We start from the raw sequence: 19,239 nt of genomic DNA, 5'->3' as shown, positions 1-19,239 counted from the left end.
CTCAAGCACTTGTAGTGTTTTTGAAATTTTATCTAGACTGTCATGGTTATTGGGGATTGGAATGTATTCTGCTGAAAAAGAGATGTAGGTAAGGGCCCCTGATGGAGCATGCTCTAAAACGAAGGCAAGTACCTGGAAAATACTTATATAAGTGCTGCGCTGGGAAGATGCACAGATCAGTGGGAAATGAAGGAGCTGGTTACATGTTCTATTCAGCCAGGTATAAGGCATGATCAAGGCTGGACTGGAGGTCTGTAAACACTGAATACAGACACAGAGCTGAAGTGCACTGTGACCCCCTGATGGAATGAGATCAAACTATACTTAACATAACTACAGAGCTTCAAAACATAGAAAGGCTTCCACAGCATTGAAGATTTACATCATTCTTGTTAGAACAAGCAGAAGTGGACTGGCTCAATAAGAAGATGAGAGATTTTGCTTGTCAATATAACAGAAGAGAATGCAAATGAGTGGGATAAGGTCAGGAGAGAACTGCGAGACAAGGTGCAGAAAAGAAAAAGGTATACGGACAGAGGGAGGGATGTCACTCAGAATGCAAAGAAAGACGAACTAAAATAACTACAAAGTCAAAATGATGGAGGGAAGGGACAGGGAATCCAGAAAGGAAATGCAAAAGTGGATGCATGAAAGCATATGGAGCAGAAATGCAGGGATATAAAATAAACACTATCGACACTTCACAACTAAAGTAAATAAAACAACAGCACATGTTACATTTACAAGATACAAACAGTGATAAAGAGCGTACCAATCAAGAGTCAGTGGGCGGGCCTTATTTACTGCCAATGCTAATTAATATGGGGGTTCTTAAGTCAATAGCCATGGAATGCATGCACTGTCATGTGACTTAATGGCTTACCCGGCTTTGCCACACTAACCAAAGTGCTGCTGCTTAACAGCATAAAACTTGCAAAGCGATACCTTTTGGCTGGACCTTGAGTTGTTCCACTGGTTTGATCTTACTAATGTTCCTCATTGCACACCTAGCCACTAGCCTCTGCTGCACCCTGCTGCATTGCTCCTTAAACCTGCTGCAGCACCCCCCAAATGTCCCACCAAAAACAATAACCACAACACATCAAGAAAAAAAAAATGAATTCTGAACCATGAAAGTACAGGTATGTAATAAATAATTTAGCATAACAGTGGATGTTAGAATACAAGGATCTCTGGTGCAGTTTGTTTCATAAATTTTGGGAACTGATGGAGGTGATGCCTGCCCACCTAGCTGGTCTTCACAGCTTAGAGTCCTCTGCACAGAAAGGTTTACTTAGGCATTGCAATTTACCTAAGGCAAAGAAAACAAGCAAATGACCTGTAATCTTGAAGTCATGCACACCTTCAGGTAAACACTGAGATGATTGTGATTATCAAAAAGTATGAAGAATGCTCTCCTCTCTGGATTTTGTCCCATAAAGATAACAAGGTGATGAATGGACTGGTTTAAGGACAGCTCCTAAACCACTGTCTTTCTAAATGTGAGATTTGGCTTAGGCAGTTTTATTATCACACAGATAGCCATATATATATATATATATATATATATATATACATATATATATATATATATATATATGTATATATATATATATATATATACATATATATATATATATATATATATATATATATATATATATATATATATATATACATACACACACACACACACACACACACACACACACACACACACACACACACACACGCAAGTGTATGTATACCTAGACCACCCCCTTTCTGTTTTCTGGGCCATCCACTGTGGGTATACTGTATGTATAACAAGGGTACTATACCTGTTTATGGAGTTGCTGGTTCTCCTTTTCCAGTTCCTGAACCCGGAGGTTGCTTCCCTCCATTGTCAATGAAACATCTCGGAGTTCCTGGATGGTACTTTGCAAGCTTTGGTTTTCTTTTTCCAGCTTTAAAATTCGGCTTGATGCAGACTCATTCATTTCAAAAACAAATGACTTCCGAACTGAAAAGTAAATTGACAACAAAACAGTGAGATACAAAACAAAACAAATGCATGTATTCCTGTAACACACTGTTAGTGCAACACTCCTCAAAGTGAGCACCTCGACTGCTTAAACAGATTCCTATGCCATGGTAAAGCAATCCATTTAAAAAGGAAAAAAAAAAAACAAAAGGAACTTATGGCCATTACCAGACTGGCAGCATGTTCAGAACAGTAGATTAAAAAATATACATATATATTATATATAACATCAATTTAAACAGGTACTGCAAATTAAGTGAATGCTATGCACAAGTTATTTGTGTTCTCCTACTGTGCCCTCAGAAAAGTTCTAAATATACAAAAACTAAAAATCAGAATCAGACAAAAAGCCACAGTGTAAGTGGCACAAACTGCAACATTCCAAAAAACAGTCTATATAGTGGTCATACATAACATGTGCATGCAAAGTAGACACCAAAAATGTTTCTGCTGACTCTCCTAAGTGCCAGCAGGAGAACACTGCAAAAGGTTCTGCTATACATTGCAGTCAATTATTTTTAAGTAAAAACGTCCCTTAGGATCACTGTCTGACAAAAGGATGGCAAATCATGCTCACCACCACTTTGACAATAAACCTAAGTATAACAATCTCCGTTTGTGTAATCTACTGAATACATATACAAAAGCACAAAATAAGGACTTAAGAACCATTTGACTGGCAAGACTTTCAGTAAACAGTTCATATGCAGAACAGAGAAATTCTATAAAACATTCTGTATGGCAAATTAATATAGACTTACCAAATCATTAAATGATAATCTGCAAAAATTTTGCTTAGGTAATTAGGGTGACTCTTTCAACTACTTGACTTTCTATGGCAGAAGCCTGAAGATTTGTACATCATGCATTTATGCGAAGAGTAAATCGTAAAAGTGAACAAAATAAACCTACGAGTGAAGCAGAATGTCTTGGATAAATCCATACCAGTCTCTGAAAGTATTCTATGAGGGGACCTACAAAATGGTGCACAAAGCAGAAAGAATCCACAAAAAAACATTAAAGACAGAACCTGTAAGAAAAATATTTTTAACAAAGATTTAATTAAATAATTTCTGTTTGGACAACATGAAAAAGTCCTACAGCTTTCAGGCAGAGTGAGAAAGCGCTAGAAAAAAAAAAAAATTCACAAAGCCACAGTATGCAAATATACATGTTGCAGCCAGTCCACTCTTAGAGAGATAGGACATCCACCTGTGTCACTGGTTACCTAGACTCTGAACAAAAACAGTGTCGTGCAGGGTTATGACGATGTGGGTACTGACCTGCTCCCTTACACTAGGGACAAAATACTGGGCTCGGTCATTGTATAACTTCTGGCTAAGACCAGGGAGACTGCAATCACTAGCAGGGGCAGCTGGTATAGACAGAAGTGTAAAGGGGCATCAAACGGGTGTGAAAAGTCTGCACAGCACACAATGCCACTGCACATCAAAATCTCTGCTTATGGATTTTGACCACTGGGAATAAGATGACAGGTCAAAAATTAGTTAGCAAAAGATTCTGCCATAGAGATCGAAAGACTTGATATCAGTTCAGTGTAAACTACATTCATTTGAGATTTTACACATCTCCAAGATTCGTTAGATTCTGAGTCAGATATACTAGCTAAGACTTACAGATGGAGCAATGACTTGCATAAGAGGTATGAGGGATTTTGTCCATCAAAATAAGTACATCTGAAGTTCTGCTGCTGTTTGGTCAGTTTTGATCAAATGGTCTTCCATTATGTCAACAATGAGAACAAATATTCCTGACATTCCCACTTTAAAGATAATTTGCCGCGGTGGTACGGCGGTAGCATTGTTACCTCACAGCAAGAGGGTCTCCTGTTCAATTCTCGGCTTGGCTTGGGAGTGCCTTCTGTGTGGAGTCTGCATGTCCTTCCCGCGGTTGGGTAGCATTTGAAAGACATGCGTGCGTAAATGGGCGTGCCTTCGTTGAAGGTTAGGTGTCGAGCTGGTACCTCGTCATTTCATAAAAAAATCTACTGCCAATCATTAGCGGACCGGAGTTCCACTGTGGTGACCCCTTACCGGGAAAAAGCTGAAAGACAAACAACAACTTACAACACTGTTGGTCATTTCTACATTAAGGCTCACTCCTCAGTTAAATTACAAGTCTCAGCTTCCTTAGAAGATGGGGTGCACCCACTGAAAGGAAATGTAGTGAAGGTGGAGGAGGTGGGTGTGTGTGTGTGTGTGTGTGTGTGTGTGTGTGCAGATGTGCATACATGTGTGTATTTATAATCTGCACACAGGTATACCATCTAATTGGTGTGCAGATGTGCATACATGCATGTATTTATAATCTGCACACACATATACCATCTAATTGGTGTGCAGATGTGCATACATGCGTGTATTTATAATCTGCACACATGTATACCATCTAATTGGTGTGCAGATGTGCATACATGTGTGTATTTGTAATCTGCACACATGTATACCATCTAATTGGTGTGCAGATGTGCATACATGCGTGTATTTGTAATCTGCACACAGGTATACCATCTAATTGGTGTGCAGATGTGCATACATGCGTGTATTTATAATCTGCACACAGGTATACCATCTAATTGGCATACTGAACAGATAACACTTCTCTGTCTTATGCTTAGTGCTTGCTGAAGGACAGATTCTAACACACTTTTGACCATCAGCATGGTGCATGGGTATAGGACAATGAATGAATGCTTTACTGGGAAAGTAAGCTAAACCAGAGATATATTTTAGCAATGACCTAGGCCAGCATGGCTAGACTGTACAATCACACAACATGCTGTCCAAAAGAAGCAGGTTCTACTGTACATTGACGTTTATGTGCAAAAAGACATGCGGAAAGACCAATACATGAAGTTGTGACAAATGCTGTGCTTTGGTGAAAGCATGGTTTTGCACATGAATAAAAGGCCAGCTGCCATCAAATTAAAAGTATCCCCATTGCTGTTTAGCAGCCAGTTGAATCATATGACCATAGCGATTCTGCATTCAGTGACATCATGCAGTTTTATGACAACACTATGAAGGAACACAGTGCTGTCATTCAGTGACATCATGCAGTTTTATGACAACACTATGAAGGAACACAGTGCTGTCATTCAGTGACATCATGCAGTTTTGTGACAACACTATGAAGGAACACAATGCTATCATTTAGTTCCAACGAAGTAATATGACAATACTATGAAGGCACACAGGGCTGTCAGTGGCATGTCACCAACTTGTTTAATAACTGAAAATGAAACCTGTGTTACTCAGTTTTGCATTAGTGTGTCACTATGATGCAAGAATGAGCAATGATCAAACTGTTCCTTTCTCATAAGGTGCATGCCAGGCAGCCATGGAGTAGAATACAACAAGTTAGAGGGTTGCGGAGGACTTAAGGCTCTGCACACTACATTAAAATGTTTTTTGTGGCTTTTCAGCAAAGTTGTATCATGGGTGGGATATGCTAATACTTCTTTACTATTTTGTGGAGAAATAAAATGGTGAGAAAAAAGTTTCCCTTCACTGTTGCTGATGGATGCAGAAAAATTACAAGCCTCCAACACTTAAGCAATGTGTGATGCACATAAAAATAGTTTCAATCTAATACAATGGCTGACTCTACTGTCACTTTGATGATATGTACAAAATAAACAAATAGTTTAAATTTAACACTACATATGACAATGCTATTGAAGTATCCTATATCCTGTTAGGAGAGAAGTTTAAACCAAAAGGCAATCAAGAAGAGTCTAAAGCTGAACTTAGCACAGGTGATATATGTACGTACGTACGTACACACACACACACACACACACACAGTTGTACCTTACACCAACATATACAATAAACAACCTATCAATATCACTGTGGCAGAACACACATTCAGTGATGTTGATTTGTACGCAACAGGTCACTGGTTGAAGGTTAAGGACAGAATAAAAGTTGCAATGAAATTTGGATTCAAGGGGAGTAACCAGAAGAGGACAAATGAACAGCAGGATGAGACATGAAAGAGTGATCAAAGCCTATCAGCTTAAAACCTCAAAAAAGAAATAAGTAAGGAATAAACACAGCATAACACAGTATGGCAACATATGACTGTGAAGTAAAAAAAAATATACCAACAAACAGCATATAAAAATGTCAGACTGGAGGAGCATGTCCCTGTAATATCATGTTTATAAAATGGTCTGGGAGTACAAGTTATGCATTCTAAAGCATATGGATGCTTTGAATGACTTTTATTATATGACTGATGACTTAGCGCACTATTTCTATTACCATACATGCACTAAACCAAGCATTCCTATGTAATAAAGCAGGCCAATAAAGAAGTCTGGAATACAAACATTCTGGGTATAATGCAGTTTGAACGTCATCACCATTCATTTAGAGATAAATGCCCTCCCTGGGGCAGAGAAGGCAGCACTTCCTCTGGTTTATGATGGAGAAAAAAAATACGTGTCATAAAATATTTGTAATGCTTATTAATGTGATACTCATTTCTTACTAAATTTCAAGTTGTCAGGGGCAGCAAAATATCATATTATAAAGGCTTTGATGATGGATACCCAAAATATTAAAGGATTTGGTGGAAAATAACCATTCTAAGGGTTTGCAGGGGTGCTCTGTGAGATGCTGCTACACCAAGTTCTGTTACCAGATAAGGTACATTCTCTACTTTCTTTGGAAGAGGGTTAGAGAGAAATAAGGCAGGAACAGAAAGTGTGCAGCAACTGTAACTGCCTGAATTATATGATGTATGCAGCACATAGCAGATGTGCCAAACCATAGAGGGAAAGTTAGGGCATAACACACAAAAACAGACTACTAATAAATGATTTATTAGAATGTGCCTAACTTGCGTCTAGGAGTAGAGCGTACAAGGTTAAGCCTATTAGCCACTAACACACTATATTCACCACAGTCGGGTGTGCGTCCCTCGGTGTCTTTGTGATTACTACGCAAACACGAGCAAGTCAACAGCTACTCTTCGTTCAACCAGAAAAAAGCACACTTGTGCAAAGCTGGCTTACCAGGTTAACAAATTAAAAAAAAAAATATATATATATATATATATATATATACACACACACACACACACACACACACACACACACACACACACACACAATTCCACACAGATATACCTCTGTATGTGTGTGTCATATATAAAGATAAATTGCAGCATCAATTATCAACAAAAAATAACCACAACTCAAAATACTGGCAACACATGTTGCCGATTACAAACTTGGAGTCAGCAAAAATATTGCAGATGTGATGGGGAAAAAGAGGTAACTGAGAACATATGTTTTGAGAGTCTATTGAGTTTGCAGACTTTAAAAATGTCCTATGGAGTACTCTGTCAGGAATTCTGGGCGAGCAAATGAGTGTAGTTTGGGAAATTATTATTTTTTTTGAATGAGAAATGATCAAGCTGTTCCTTTCTCATAAGATGCATGCCAGGCAGCCATGGAGTAGAATACAAGTTAGGGGGTTGCGGAGGACTTAAGGCTCTGCACACGACATTAAAATGTTTTTTGTGGCTTTTCAGCAAAGTTGTATCATGGGTGGGACATGCTAATACTTCTTTACTATTTTGTGGAGAAATAAAATGGTGAGAAAAGAGTTTCCCTTCACTGTTGCTGATGGATGCAGAAAGATCTGAATTGCCTAGACATGGAAAGGCCTTGCTAAGTGTAATTCTGGAATTTGCCAAAAAAAGCAATTACTAGAAAATGGAAATCAAAGTGTAAACCAGCTGTACTTGAGATACAGAATATTGTAACAGAGGCGAAATAAGTGGAAGTGGGATCTTTAGAAAAGGGCAGGAAGAAATTACATAGAAAAAATGGAAACTGTGAGAATAATACATGCAGAAAAATATTTTCGAGGAGAAATGAGGTTTAAGGAAAGGCAGGAAATGAGCAACTTATGTAATGGACTGATGATAATTATACAAAATATAAGTGATGTACAATGTCTGTAAACAGGAACTTGTTAATATGGTTTATTTTCTTTTGTATAAATGCATGTTTGCCTATGTCTTAAGTCACAATCAAGTAAATGTGTTAAAAAGGCACAAATTACTGAATCACATTTGATAGAAATATGTGTAAGGCTATAGAAAATTATTGCTGGTATGGGTTTGGATCATAAGAATTACAATTTAAGTTAGTGTCATTCAGTGTTAGTACCTTGCTAATGCCCACTGTTAATGTTGTATTGGTCTCTTTTCTCCACAGTGGGATAGGTGGGCCAGTGGAGGGGAAGACCTTTCCCCATGCAAAAAAAAAATAAAGAGAAGTATTTGCTGTATATGAAGATTTGGATGTAATGCAACTCGACTAAGTACGTTTTAGATTAGATGTGCATTAGACGATTTTTTTTTTTGTTTACATATTTCGTAATTAGATAAAATGAGTCTTAGGTGTGTGTGTGTGTGTGTGTGTGTGTGTGTATGCATTTCAGTTGGGGTTGGCATATTGGTTAAGGTGTTCATCTCTCAGGTAAAAGTTACAGGGTATGGTTCTCACCAAGGGAAATTACTTATTTATTTGTTTTATTTACAGTTTGTTTTCCAGGATAGTCCACTGGGCCTGTTTTCAATGGAGTCCTGGGGGGAAAAGCTCCAACAAGGTTAAACAAGTGATAAAGTAATTAAGACAACAAGGCAACAAAATGTTAGACTTCTCAAGTCAATTTACAAAAGAAATACCTGGAGAAGTAACTGCAACTGCACTTTCCCCACCTAGACTTTTACTCCGCACACACTAACTGTTTTTCTATACTATTTCCTACCACCATCAACTTTGTTCCTGGATTTACTTTCTGTCTACTGTTGTCTTGTCTTGTGTATATATGTAAGTATTGTAAATAGTCTGCTCTCCCTTTATTCCTCACCCTAACATTTATGCTTGCTCTACCACTCTACCATAACAAGACTCAGACTCTATGTAACCTTTTTAACCAACTATGTCAATTTATGACTCATATGTCAATATACAACTCATATGTTATGTAAATACTATACCTCTTTAATGTCTCTGTTTCACAATCTACCAGTATTCTTATCACTTAGGCTGACTGTTGCATCTTTATGTATCTGTATCTTTTAACCTTAATTTTAATTTTATCTTTTGTATTTTCTTTTGTTTTATCTTCTATATTATTATGTAATGTGGAGCTTTTCTCCCCGGGCCTCCACTGAAAATGGGCTCCTGAGCCCAGTGGACCTCCCCGGTCATCAAACTGAAATAAATAAATAAATAAGTGTGGGTAGAGGTATGTAAGAAAGAAGTAAGGAGCTTGGGTGTAGAAGGAGATTAGGTAGGAAGCTACACACTGGGGATCCGAGTTATGAAAACTTGAGAAGAGAGGTAGGTAGGCTGTGGAGAAGAAGAGGAGAGGAAACCGAGTTATGAGAATTAGAGAAGAGAGAGAGGTAGGATATGGTGAAGTAGAGGAGAGTTAGGTGGGATGGGAGCAGTACATTCCCAGAGGGAAGAGAGGTAGGAATGGAGCAAGGTTTTGAAGCTGGAGTGGCTGCTGGTATGAATATGTGAAGGGAGGGAATTCCAAAGTTGTGACAGAGAGGACAAAAGGTATTTGCCTGGAGTTCAAGCAGGTCTGTGTACTTTGAGCAGGTTTTGATTAGCTAGGCTTAAAATGGCAAACAAGGGCAGCTTTTCTAGTACTTATCTAAAATATAAATATATGGGTCCCACTCAGAAGCTTGACTTATCAGAAAGTTAAACCTCATATGGTCGAGACAATATTAATGACTTTCCGAAATGTCGAAGCTTTTGAATGGAGAACACAGTACAGTGAGGACTGGGGAATTTACCCTTTTCCCCACTGTAATGTGATCTCAGAGCTAGCATAAATAATATGTAGGGGGGAAAACTTAGATTTTTTTTTTTTTTTTGTAGTTTGACTTTATGAAAGTCTATCAAATGGTGTAGACCATAACAAGTTCGACCTTCTGATCAGTCAGGCTTCTGAATGGGATCTATACCTATATACAAACACACAACGGTAAGATGATGCAAGGCAAAGAACAGAACCAGACTTATGTTACAAGCCGCTACAGATCTATATAACTGCACAAGATAGACAGTGCCTGTAAGACACACATATCAGATGTTAGCCACTCACAATAGAGCTGAAAAATGGTATCGGATATGACTTCTTACCATCAGAGAGGTCGGTACTCTTGGAGAGTTGTTCCAATTCCCAACCAAGCTGTGCAGATTCATTCATACTCTGTTTCTGTGCAATCTCTAGAACCATGTTCTCTTCCAATAGCTCTTCAATTCGCTTCTTATCTGCATCCCGATCCTACATTCATAAAGGAAATAACAAAAACTTAACAGTTTCTTGCTGAGTAGAAATGCATTCGACTTACTTTCATGGTCATTTATTTTACTCCAGCACTGGCTTTTGTGCTAGCTATCATGAAAGATACAAGCTTGCAGTACGACATGCCCAAAACAGCCCTCTCATCTTGTATGAATACCTGAGAAATGCATTCTGTGTCTACATACAGCAAAACTGCATCCTGAAGCTTTCTCCATAAAGACAATTCCTGCAGCAGGAAAACAGCCCAGTTTATGGACAAATATCCAGTCAGACACCCCTAAGATAAATACAGTCATTTTAGCCTTTAATTGTCATTTAAAAGCATACAACATCAACTTCTGACTTAGGATAAATTCCAACTGAAATATGGGGAATGTTTGTTTATTTTTTTTAACTAGCAAAAACTATAGGCAGGACATGGATAACCTTCTACATACAAAATATGACTACTGTAGCTGAAAGACAACTACTGAAGGAATATAAAAGATAGTATTGGCCTGACGTTACTGCACCAAGGAGGCTGATGTCATTAGTGATAGATTCCATCGATGGCCCAGGTGTTACATGTCATCATACCTCTCAACTCTCAACCTCTTAGCACAACAAATCTGGACATAGCCTGACATAATGGGGGACAAAGGCTGAAAAATAGGGACACATTTTAAATATTGCTCTTATACACCTGAAAACTGCTACAATAACAAGATTTGTGTGAGCATGCATTTTCTGGAGGACATGAAGTCCGAAACTCAAATGCATTTCATTAGTTAGTGAATTTAATCTTTAGATCATCTCAGGGATTTGTCAAGAAAATCAGTTTTTATGAGGCAAAAATCTGGACATTCTGCAAAATCTGTACAGCTGAGAAGTTTCCCCCACCTTGTACTTTCAAGCTGTTTAGCATGTTTTACACTTCTAACTCAGTTGCTGTTTGCTTCTTTCTTGTCTTCTATAACCAACAACAGAAAAGCCTACACTAAACTCCTGCAATATGCCGCTTACATTTCTTAATTCTTATTTGTAACATCTACTGATTATCTTACCTGGACAATTACAGTTAATTCATGCAATATGTCACGTGATTTTTAAATACTTGTTGTACACTCATGCTGAGCCTGAAAATAGTCCATATGGATCACTACTCTATCCTGGTGAATAAATATTTGAAAAAAAATAAATACATATTAACAGGGTTCCTATTAGCATGTCAAATGCACTTTGATCAACAGCTAATAGTCGAAGTCAAAAAAAGTCAAATGGCCGGAACAGCGATTTTTTTTCCTGGGGGGGGGTGAAGCCCCCCACTTTATTTTGTTTGTGGATTCGTTTTTTTTTTTTGGTTTTATTTTTTTTTTTTTTGGGGGGGGGGGGCGCAACGATTTTTTTCCCTGGGAAAAAAATAGCTGTTCTGGCTGTTCGACTTTTTGTGGTTTCGAATATTAGCTGTCGATCAAAGAGTGTTCGCTCTTTTGAGTGTTCGAAGAGCTAATATAAACCCTATTAACATACATAAATAATTAGCAGATGATGTGTTCAAAGGACAGGATATTGTTTTAACAGCCGAAATACTTCACTAATTTGCAAATCTGTTGTACTTGTTCAGGAATAACGTAAATGCAGTGTCTCCCTGCTTGCATGCCTCACTAATGAAGTGGTATTAGTGCAGACTGGATCTTTTAACAAAGTCCAGCCTGTACAGTTACAGAAAAAGATGCAGGTAACTACAGAGTGTAGCTGTACAAAAGAACAGGCTGATACTTACAAGCTGATGACATTATCACTGAGGAGTGGGATATTTGGGTTGGCTAAGTATGGTTTCAAATCCTCAAATCCAGAGCTGATAAAGGAATGCTATCTGACTGTTGGATATCACGAGAAAAATACACAGGTTTGCAGGAAATGCACATATCCGCAAGCCTACACTGAAACAATTCCCAGTTTAGTGGACCAGGAAGCTCTTATAATAATCTCCAAAGAACTGTGGAAAAATATGACATTTGCATTTTAATGGTAACTAAACTGCTTGAGATGTACCTCCCTGGACTACATGAAGAAAGACATGATTGAGCTTGCTGCATGTGTGTCCCAGGCAGGTATGTTCCTAGCCTTAAGCAGCATCCGACTGTCATCCAGAATGATGCCTCAATACAAACAGAAAATGATTGACTAACAATTGACTTAAGTTTCTGGTGTCATTCCATGGGGATTCAGTATCTGACAGCCTGAAAAGATATGATCGACAGACCACGATGCTTTGCCAGACATGCCCTGCATCTGCATCACTTGGGCTTCAGGCTTCTGGCAAAGGCTCCTGCCACCTTCATAGTGCCTTTTTTAGAAAAAGTGATGAGGTTAAAACTACCAACATAAAAATTTCAACACAATGCACATTAAAGTTCATGCTGCTAAATGCTAGGAGTCTAAACATGAAACTGCACACACTGCAAGCATTCCTAACCCTGGAAAATGCTGACATCTGCCCAGTTACAGAAACCTGATTTAAAGCTGCAGAGAGCACTCTAGCCTTACCTGGTTACTCATCTATCACACATTCAGACTCCAAACTGTGGGCAGTAAAGCCAAAGGAGGTCGAGTTTTAAAATATGTTAAAGACGTACACACCTCCAGGCTGGTCAAACAGTATGATGCACAGAAGACACTCCAGGTGCAGTTTGACAAGACCCCTTTTCAAATCATAGCTAGCTAATGGCCCCCCAATTCTGACTCAACTTGCCCAATCCGCCTATCTGGACCTCTTAGAATCTATCAAGATTCAACCCTTTACCCTTATCCTGGGTGACTAACTACCCAAACATAATACTGCAAGGACTACTCATGCCAGAACACAAATGCTGAGAGATTCCTCGATTTTGTCAATGCAAACACCTTGGAACAGCTAGTTGATATCCCCACATGAAGTGATAATATCTTGGACTTCTCCAATGCTGATTATAGCCTCCTGAGGGATGGTATAAACAGCTTCACAGCCCCGTCCCTCACAGGAACTGGCACCAATATCCAAAACTACACCAAAGCACTATACGAGTATTTATACAGAAGCATGGAATCAGGAATACCTGTCAGGACTTTGTTATTATCTGCAAGGAAGAGTAAACTTGTTTGGTGGACATTTGAAATAAATAAACTGTATAACAAAAGGAAAGCATTACTGTCCAGGACCAAGTAGGAGCAGGTGCCCAATTGGAAGCAATCTCTCCTTAGCCTGAACAAGTAAATAAGAGGACTAGTGAAATCCTCCAAAGCAAACTTCGAGTCCAAATTGGCCACATCTACTAGGGACAATCATAAGGCCTTCTTCACATATGTCCGCAACCTCAAAGGAAGCACCCAGATCTGTTCAAAACTGGTGGTCAAGGACACCATATATACAAACGCCATAGACATAACAAACTTGCTGGCTGACAGATTTAGCAAAAACTTCACCCCTCTGTCCCCCCTATCAGTAAATTAGGAGATCTCCCAGTACCTGCCCCTTCCCCTTATATCTAGGGAACAGGTCATCCCTGCTCTCTCAAAGGCTCAAAATACAACCTCCATGGGACCTGATAACATCCCAGGCTGCATCCTATGTGAACTCAGGCAGGAACTTGCAGCACCATTAGGGGCCCTATTCAACCAAAGCCTAAGTACCGGCTTCATCCCAGCTGAGTGGAGGGCAGCCACTGTCATCCTTTTCCACATAGGTGCAGCATTCACTGATTTGGGAAATTATAGACCCATCAGCCTAACTAGCCTGATCTGCAAGGCCATGGAACATGGAATTATATAAATACAGGCACTGTGCAGCTCAGGGACAGCTGCTACCACACTGCAATGTTGTTGTATCTATATGTTCATTTAGCCTAAACTACTGGGAATTCTCTGTTGGGAAAGGTAATGCATCACAGAGGTACTATCAAAGCATAGAAGTGTGCCAGTGGGTGGCAAGTGATTACCACTGCTACCTCAAGGCTCTTGGTTCCCCTATCTTGGTTTCCAATGGGGTACCTTCTGTGTGGAGTCTATATTGCACATACTCCTTGTGTCCACAAGGGTTTGATTGAGAATGGCCACTCCAGTTTTATACCACATCTCAAAGACATACCACTGGTGAAATGCCAGTCTTTCATGTCACTTGCCTCAAGCAATGGGCTGGCACATTGTCTGCGATTAGTATCTCTGCCTTCCTGCGGCTAAGTGTCTGGAAAGGTTCTGGTTCCCCATAATCATAAACTGGATTAAGCGGCTACTCAGGACAATGAAGAAATGAAGTCTGGCAGTTTTACTCTGGCCTAACAGATAACAGTACAAAGTCCAGTGGAAGCATGTCCGGGTGCTCTTCATACTGTAATTACAGATAACAGTACAAAGTCCAGTGGAAGCATGTCCGGGTGCTCTTCATACTGTAATTACAGATAACAGTACAAAGTCCAGTGGAAGCATGTCCGGGTGCTCTTCATACTGTAATTACAGATAACAGTACAAAGTCCAGTGGAAGCATGTCCGGGGGCTCTTCATACTGTAATTACTGATAACAGTACAAAGTCCAGTGGAAGCATGTCCGGGTGCTCTTCATACTGTCATTACTGAATTCATGGGACGGTGCGGAGTTAACTAGCATTACCGTGCTGTATAACAGGTGAGCATTGTTCAAATTAAACCTGCTGGTGTAGTATTCAGCTGCACATGCACATTACGGGCAGTTTTATTAGGGTTGCTTCAATAAAGCAATGTAACAATGATGGAGATCATCTGACTGATAGCAAATGCATGGAAATTTTTCTTCTTCCTGTACCTGTTAACATATAGCTTAATGCTTGACCAATGAACCTGATGCTCTCCAAAGTATAAAAAGTAAAGCACTTCATCACTTCTCAGCATACTTGCATAACAGGTCTGTGCAAATCTTTTATTTTGCAGCCAAAGAATTTGCAGAAGGTTCCTGCCTTGATCAACTCTAATGTAATAAAGCAACAAATCTATAACTGACATTTTTATATATATATATATATATATATATATATATATATATATATATATATATATAGTGTGTGTGTGTGTATGTATATTATAGGTTCATAGGTATTTACTAGGCTAACAACCACAAGGGCCTTTTTAAGCCTAGCCACGCATCCTAAATATCTGACAAGTACTGATACCCTTGATAAGTGTAAGCATGGGCCTGGGAGATGAATCATTTACTGTGTCCCACAAAAGCTTTGCAATGACTGGACTAATAAGTGCATAAAATATTCATGAGGTCTCGAGTAGATCTAGGCTTTGACAAAGTTATGACCACTCTAAATTGTCAACATCTTATATCACTCGTGACTCCTTAGTTCTGGAAATGCTTTTTTGTTACATTTGATTTTTTATATATATATATATATATATATATATATATATATATATATATATATATATATATATATATATATATATATATATATATATGTATAAAACAATGGCTAAAACGGTCACATGGACAAACCATTCTGTAAAACAAATTGCAAGAAAGACCAGTCAAGCTAGAGTCTTCACCATGTAACATCCTATACCTCCTGTACTGGAAGCCTATTGGATAAATGCAAATGACCCTTAAAGTACATACCAGTGTTTTAGTTACATGGCTTCTAATGCCTGTGATTTTTTTTTAACTTTTTAAGTCTTTATGGTTACATTCAGGTCAAGGGTTGCAATGCAGTAACATAAGGAGATGATCTGAAAACAAATTTGTATAAGTAGCTGCATCAATATTCTCAAAGGAAATACTGAGTGAAATATTAAATTAAATACAAACATTAAGAAATATTGCATGAGATAAGTATATCCTAAACAAGTACATCACTATAAATAGGTTGGCATAAGTGGTCACATAAGCCTGCATCAAACTTGACTCCAGAAAATTTAACATTATGGTACAAAAGTCATACATTCTCCAAAACTCTTCAAGGAGTGCCTTTAAATACGTAATAAAGTAATATGTAAAAATACAGTCAAGATGTGGTAAATGCATCAAAACACACACAATACTGTGGGAGACATCTGAAGAAAAGCAATTTTATAGGGGGCCATGCCCCCTACAATACCCCATGGGGGATTCTACTCCCCAAAACCCCTTAGTTACCAAGTCCACAGTCACACAACCACACAGAAGGAAAAACATCCAGTAAGGTTTAAAAAACAGCCATACTACTGCAATTTTAGAGCACAGCTGACATACACAAAACACTCTGGGAGTTGTGAATTGAGCAAGCTAGGATCATCTGAACAGCCTTTCAGTTACAATTTACCAAATGGTACAGCTTCCCTTTATTATAAAAATAAGTCTGAGTTGGAGGTTGAAACTTCATAGGAGCCAACACTGTTCGGGGGGGTCTGCTTCCTAGATAAGGTACAGATGTGGGACCACAAGGCTCAACTTGAATGTCCAAGATTCTAAACACACATCAACCACACATGGTTTTCTTTCCGGCACCTGCAAAGTATACTTCTGAGTAATTATGAATTTAGACAAAAGACAGAAAAGCAAAGTAACCTAAGCAAAGTTATCAAATCCAGTATATATTCTTCAACTTCATAAGTCCAAGTCAGACACAAGATGAGACAGCCAGTGTGGTTTACTATCATATAGTCGACACTTACAACATAGACCCACCTGAAATGTTGACTGAAAAGTTGAACACATAATGTTAAGAAGGTCAGAATGTTGCAAACACACTTCCGTTTGTGAATCCAACCTTTCTTGATATTCGTAGAATGCAGTCCCACACTGCACAAGAAGTAACGTGATTATTTTGCAGGGGGGCAAGCCCCTCAGCAAGCCCCAGTGGAGGCCTGCTCCCCACACCCCCTGCACATTACATATTCCAACTCCTAAATTGCACTACAGTGGGGAAAATGGTAAATTTCCCTATCCCCACTGTACTGCAATCTCTAGTTAAAAGACCAACCTCATCTTTGCAAATGCACTGAGCATTCACTGAAATGGGACAAGCACATCTGAAGAATCGGCAACACGGGTCAGCCAACCATTATTCGACAACCTGTGGTCACTAAAACTTCCCTCGGCATTTTAAATGTAAACCAGCCAGTGTAACGTACAGGAAAATGCACACAGTTACATGGGAACATTGGTACGTGGGGGGGTGTCAGCCAGACATTACATAATAATTATAAGAACAAGAATACTCCAGTACAGCCAATGGTCAGGTCAGTGCATTATTTTCCTATTTTTTAAGACACAGCCTTTACATTTTATCCTACAGGAAGAAAATATGAAAATGATGCTAAATTCCTAGGCTAAGACTGAAAATACCGGAGAGACTGAGCATGTACTCAGTCATCTAGTGCAAACTCCGCTATGCCACAGCAGAGGTAAAACACAAGCCATAGACTAGAATGAAACACAAAAATGTAGTAACTTGGCCCCACACCAAATCTGACTGCGTGAACAATTCCACAGCCTCACTTCTGCTAAGACACAGTTGAAGATAATGAGGAGGTGGTGTTTAGGCAATAAACAGTTTTGTAAGACTGAGAAAAGAGCACCGGGGGGTTTACGTTTACATACCTCAATAAGGATGAGATTACAGACCGTCAAAGCTTGGCTGCACACCATGAACATGCCTTAAACTAAGCGGTTATCACACGTCCGATGTTTTTTGGGTGAACTACATCTTCTAGTACTTTTACTAGAAGCTAAGCTGAAAGGTGACTCTCTGGTTACTCCTATCTGTTGCTGTTCTAACTTTCTGCACAGATACAACTCCCATCTACGTCTAGAGGCCAGTTATGCTACAGTCCTTGAGAGACAGTTCCTGTAACAGACACTGGGAGAGAAATTAAGGCACTTGCATTCATGGTGAATTTTTTCTTCCTCTTTTTTTTGGGGGTGGGGGGGTCCTGCATATCTGGGAAACCTTCCATTTTTATCCATTATGATGAACTGGGGGATCTACCAGGAATTCTACTGCATAACCTAAATACAAGACGCACTATTTGTCTGTCAGTTCAGCAAATTAAGACCCACAACTAGGGTTTGAAGGAGGACAATTTACGGGGAGGCAGACATATTTCTAGTGTATGAAGAAGGGCCATTTGGGGGTAAAGAATGAGTTTGAAAGATCACTGTGTTTTGGCATTACTGGAACAGAATAAATGTACATACCCTGCTGAGGGGGTACGAAACATACAAAGCTAAACTCCCAAACAGAATAGTACTGAACAGACCAGATTTCTTGCGTATGAAGGTCCAAACTGGACAAGGACCTCCTGTTGATCCTTCTTAAGGTCTCATGGTATCCAAGAGCCATAAGTCTCATGAACACCCACTGCCAAGTCAAACCAACAATTTATCTTTACTGGAGAAACCTTGGAAAGTACTTATGGGTCCCATATCCAGAAAGTCACTGAAGATATGCCACTAATCATAAGATCCAAGTGTTTGAAGAACCAAGGCAATGCCCTTTTTTAAAACAGCTGTACTGCAAATGCTTTTCATAATTACAGTCTACAAATGTATAACAATGTATATATAATCTGTGCTAATTAATCTACAATCTGTGCTAAATGCAGTCTCGCTGGTCACAGAAGTTTACTGAAAGTGGAGCGGACAGTGGGATGATGACCTATAACTTGAGACGTCATCTCCTCATCTGCCAGGTGTACAGCATATAGTTATTTTCAACAAACACGCTGGTGTCCTCCTTTTCTCTTCTGCCACTGTTTTGTTGTAACAGTTTTCTGTTGGTATGATTATATTTTTACTAATAAAGGTCTTGGCTTCTTTCTCATGGCCAAGTTTGAAGAATACACATGGTGCGCCTTTCAACTAAGAAAATC

General features: G+C 39.0%; 1 protein-coding gene across 2 annotated transcripts in view; it reads right to left on the bottom strand.

Annotated features, from left to right (window-relative positions):
- The window catches only part of CCDC88C (coiled-coil domain containing 88C), a 1,480,266-nt gene that overhangs the window by 477,182 nt on the left and 983,845 nt on the right, over nt 1–19,239 (bottom strand). For both annotated transcript variants that reach the window (XM_044074710.1, XM_044074709.1), the window contains exons 12-13: nt 10,230–10,374; nt 1,821–2,002 (exon numbers count right to left, since the gene is read on the bottom strand). In XM_044074710.1, coding sequence (XP_043930645.1) covers nt 1,821–2,002; nt 10,230–10,374 — 327 coding nt within the window. The remainder of the gene's footprint in view (nt 1–1,820; nt 2,003–10,229; nt 10,375–19,239) is intronic.

The sequence above is a fragment of the Protopterus annectens genome, chromosome 6.part0 (assembly GCF_019279795.1).
Source record: "Protopterus annectens isolate FY-2018-M chromosome 6.part0, PAN1.0, whole genome shotgun sequence".
Taxonomy (NCBI): domain Eukaryota; kingdom Metazoa; phylum Chordata; order Ceratodontiformes; family Protopteridae; genus Protopterus; species Protopterus annectens.
The sequence above is the reverse complement of the archived record's forward strand: the minus strand, read 5'-3'. Positions and strand labels throughout refer to the sequence as shown.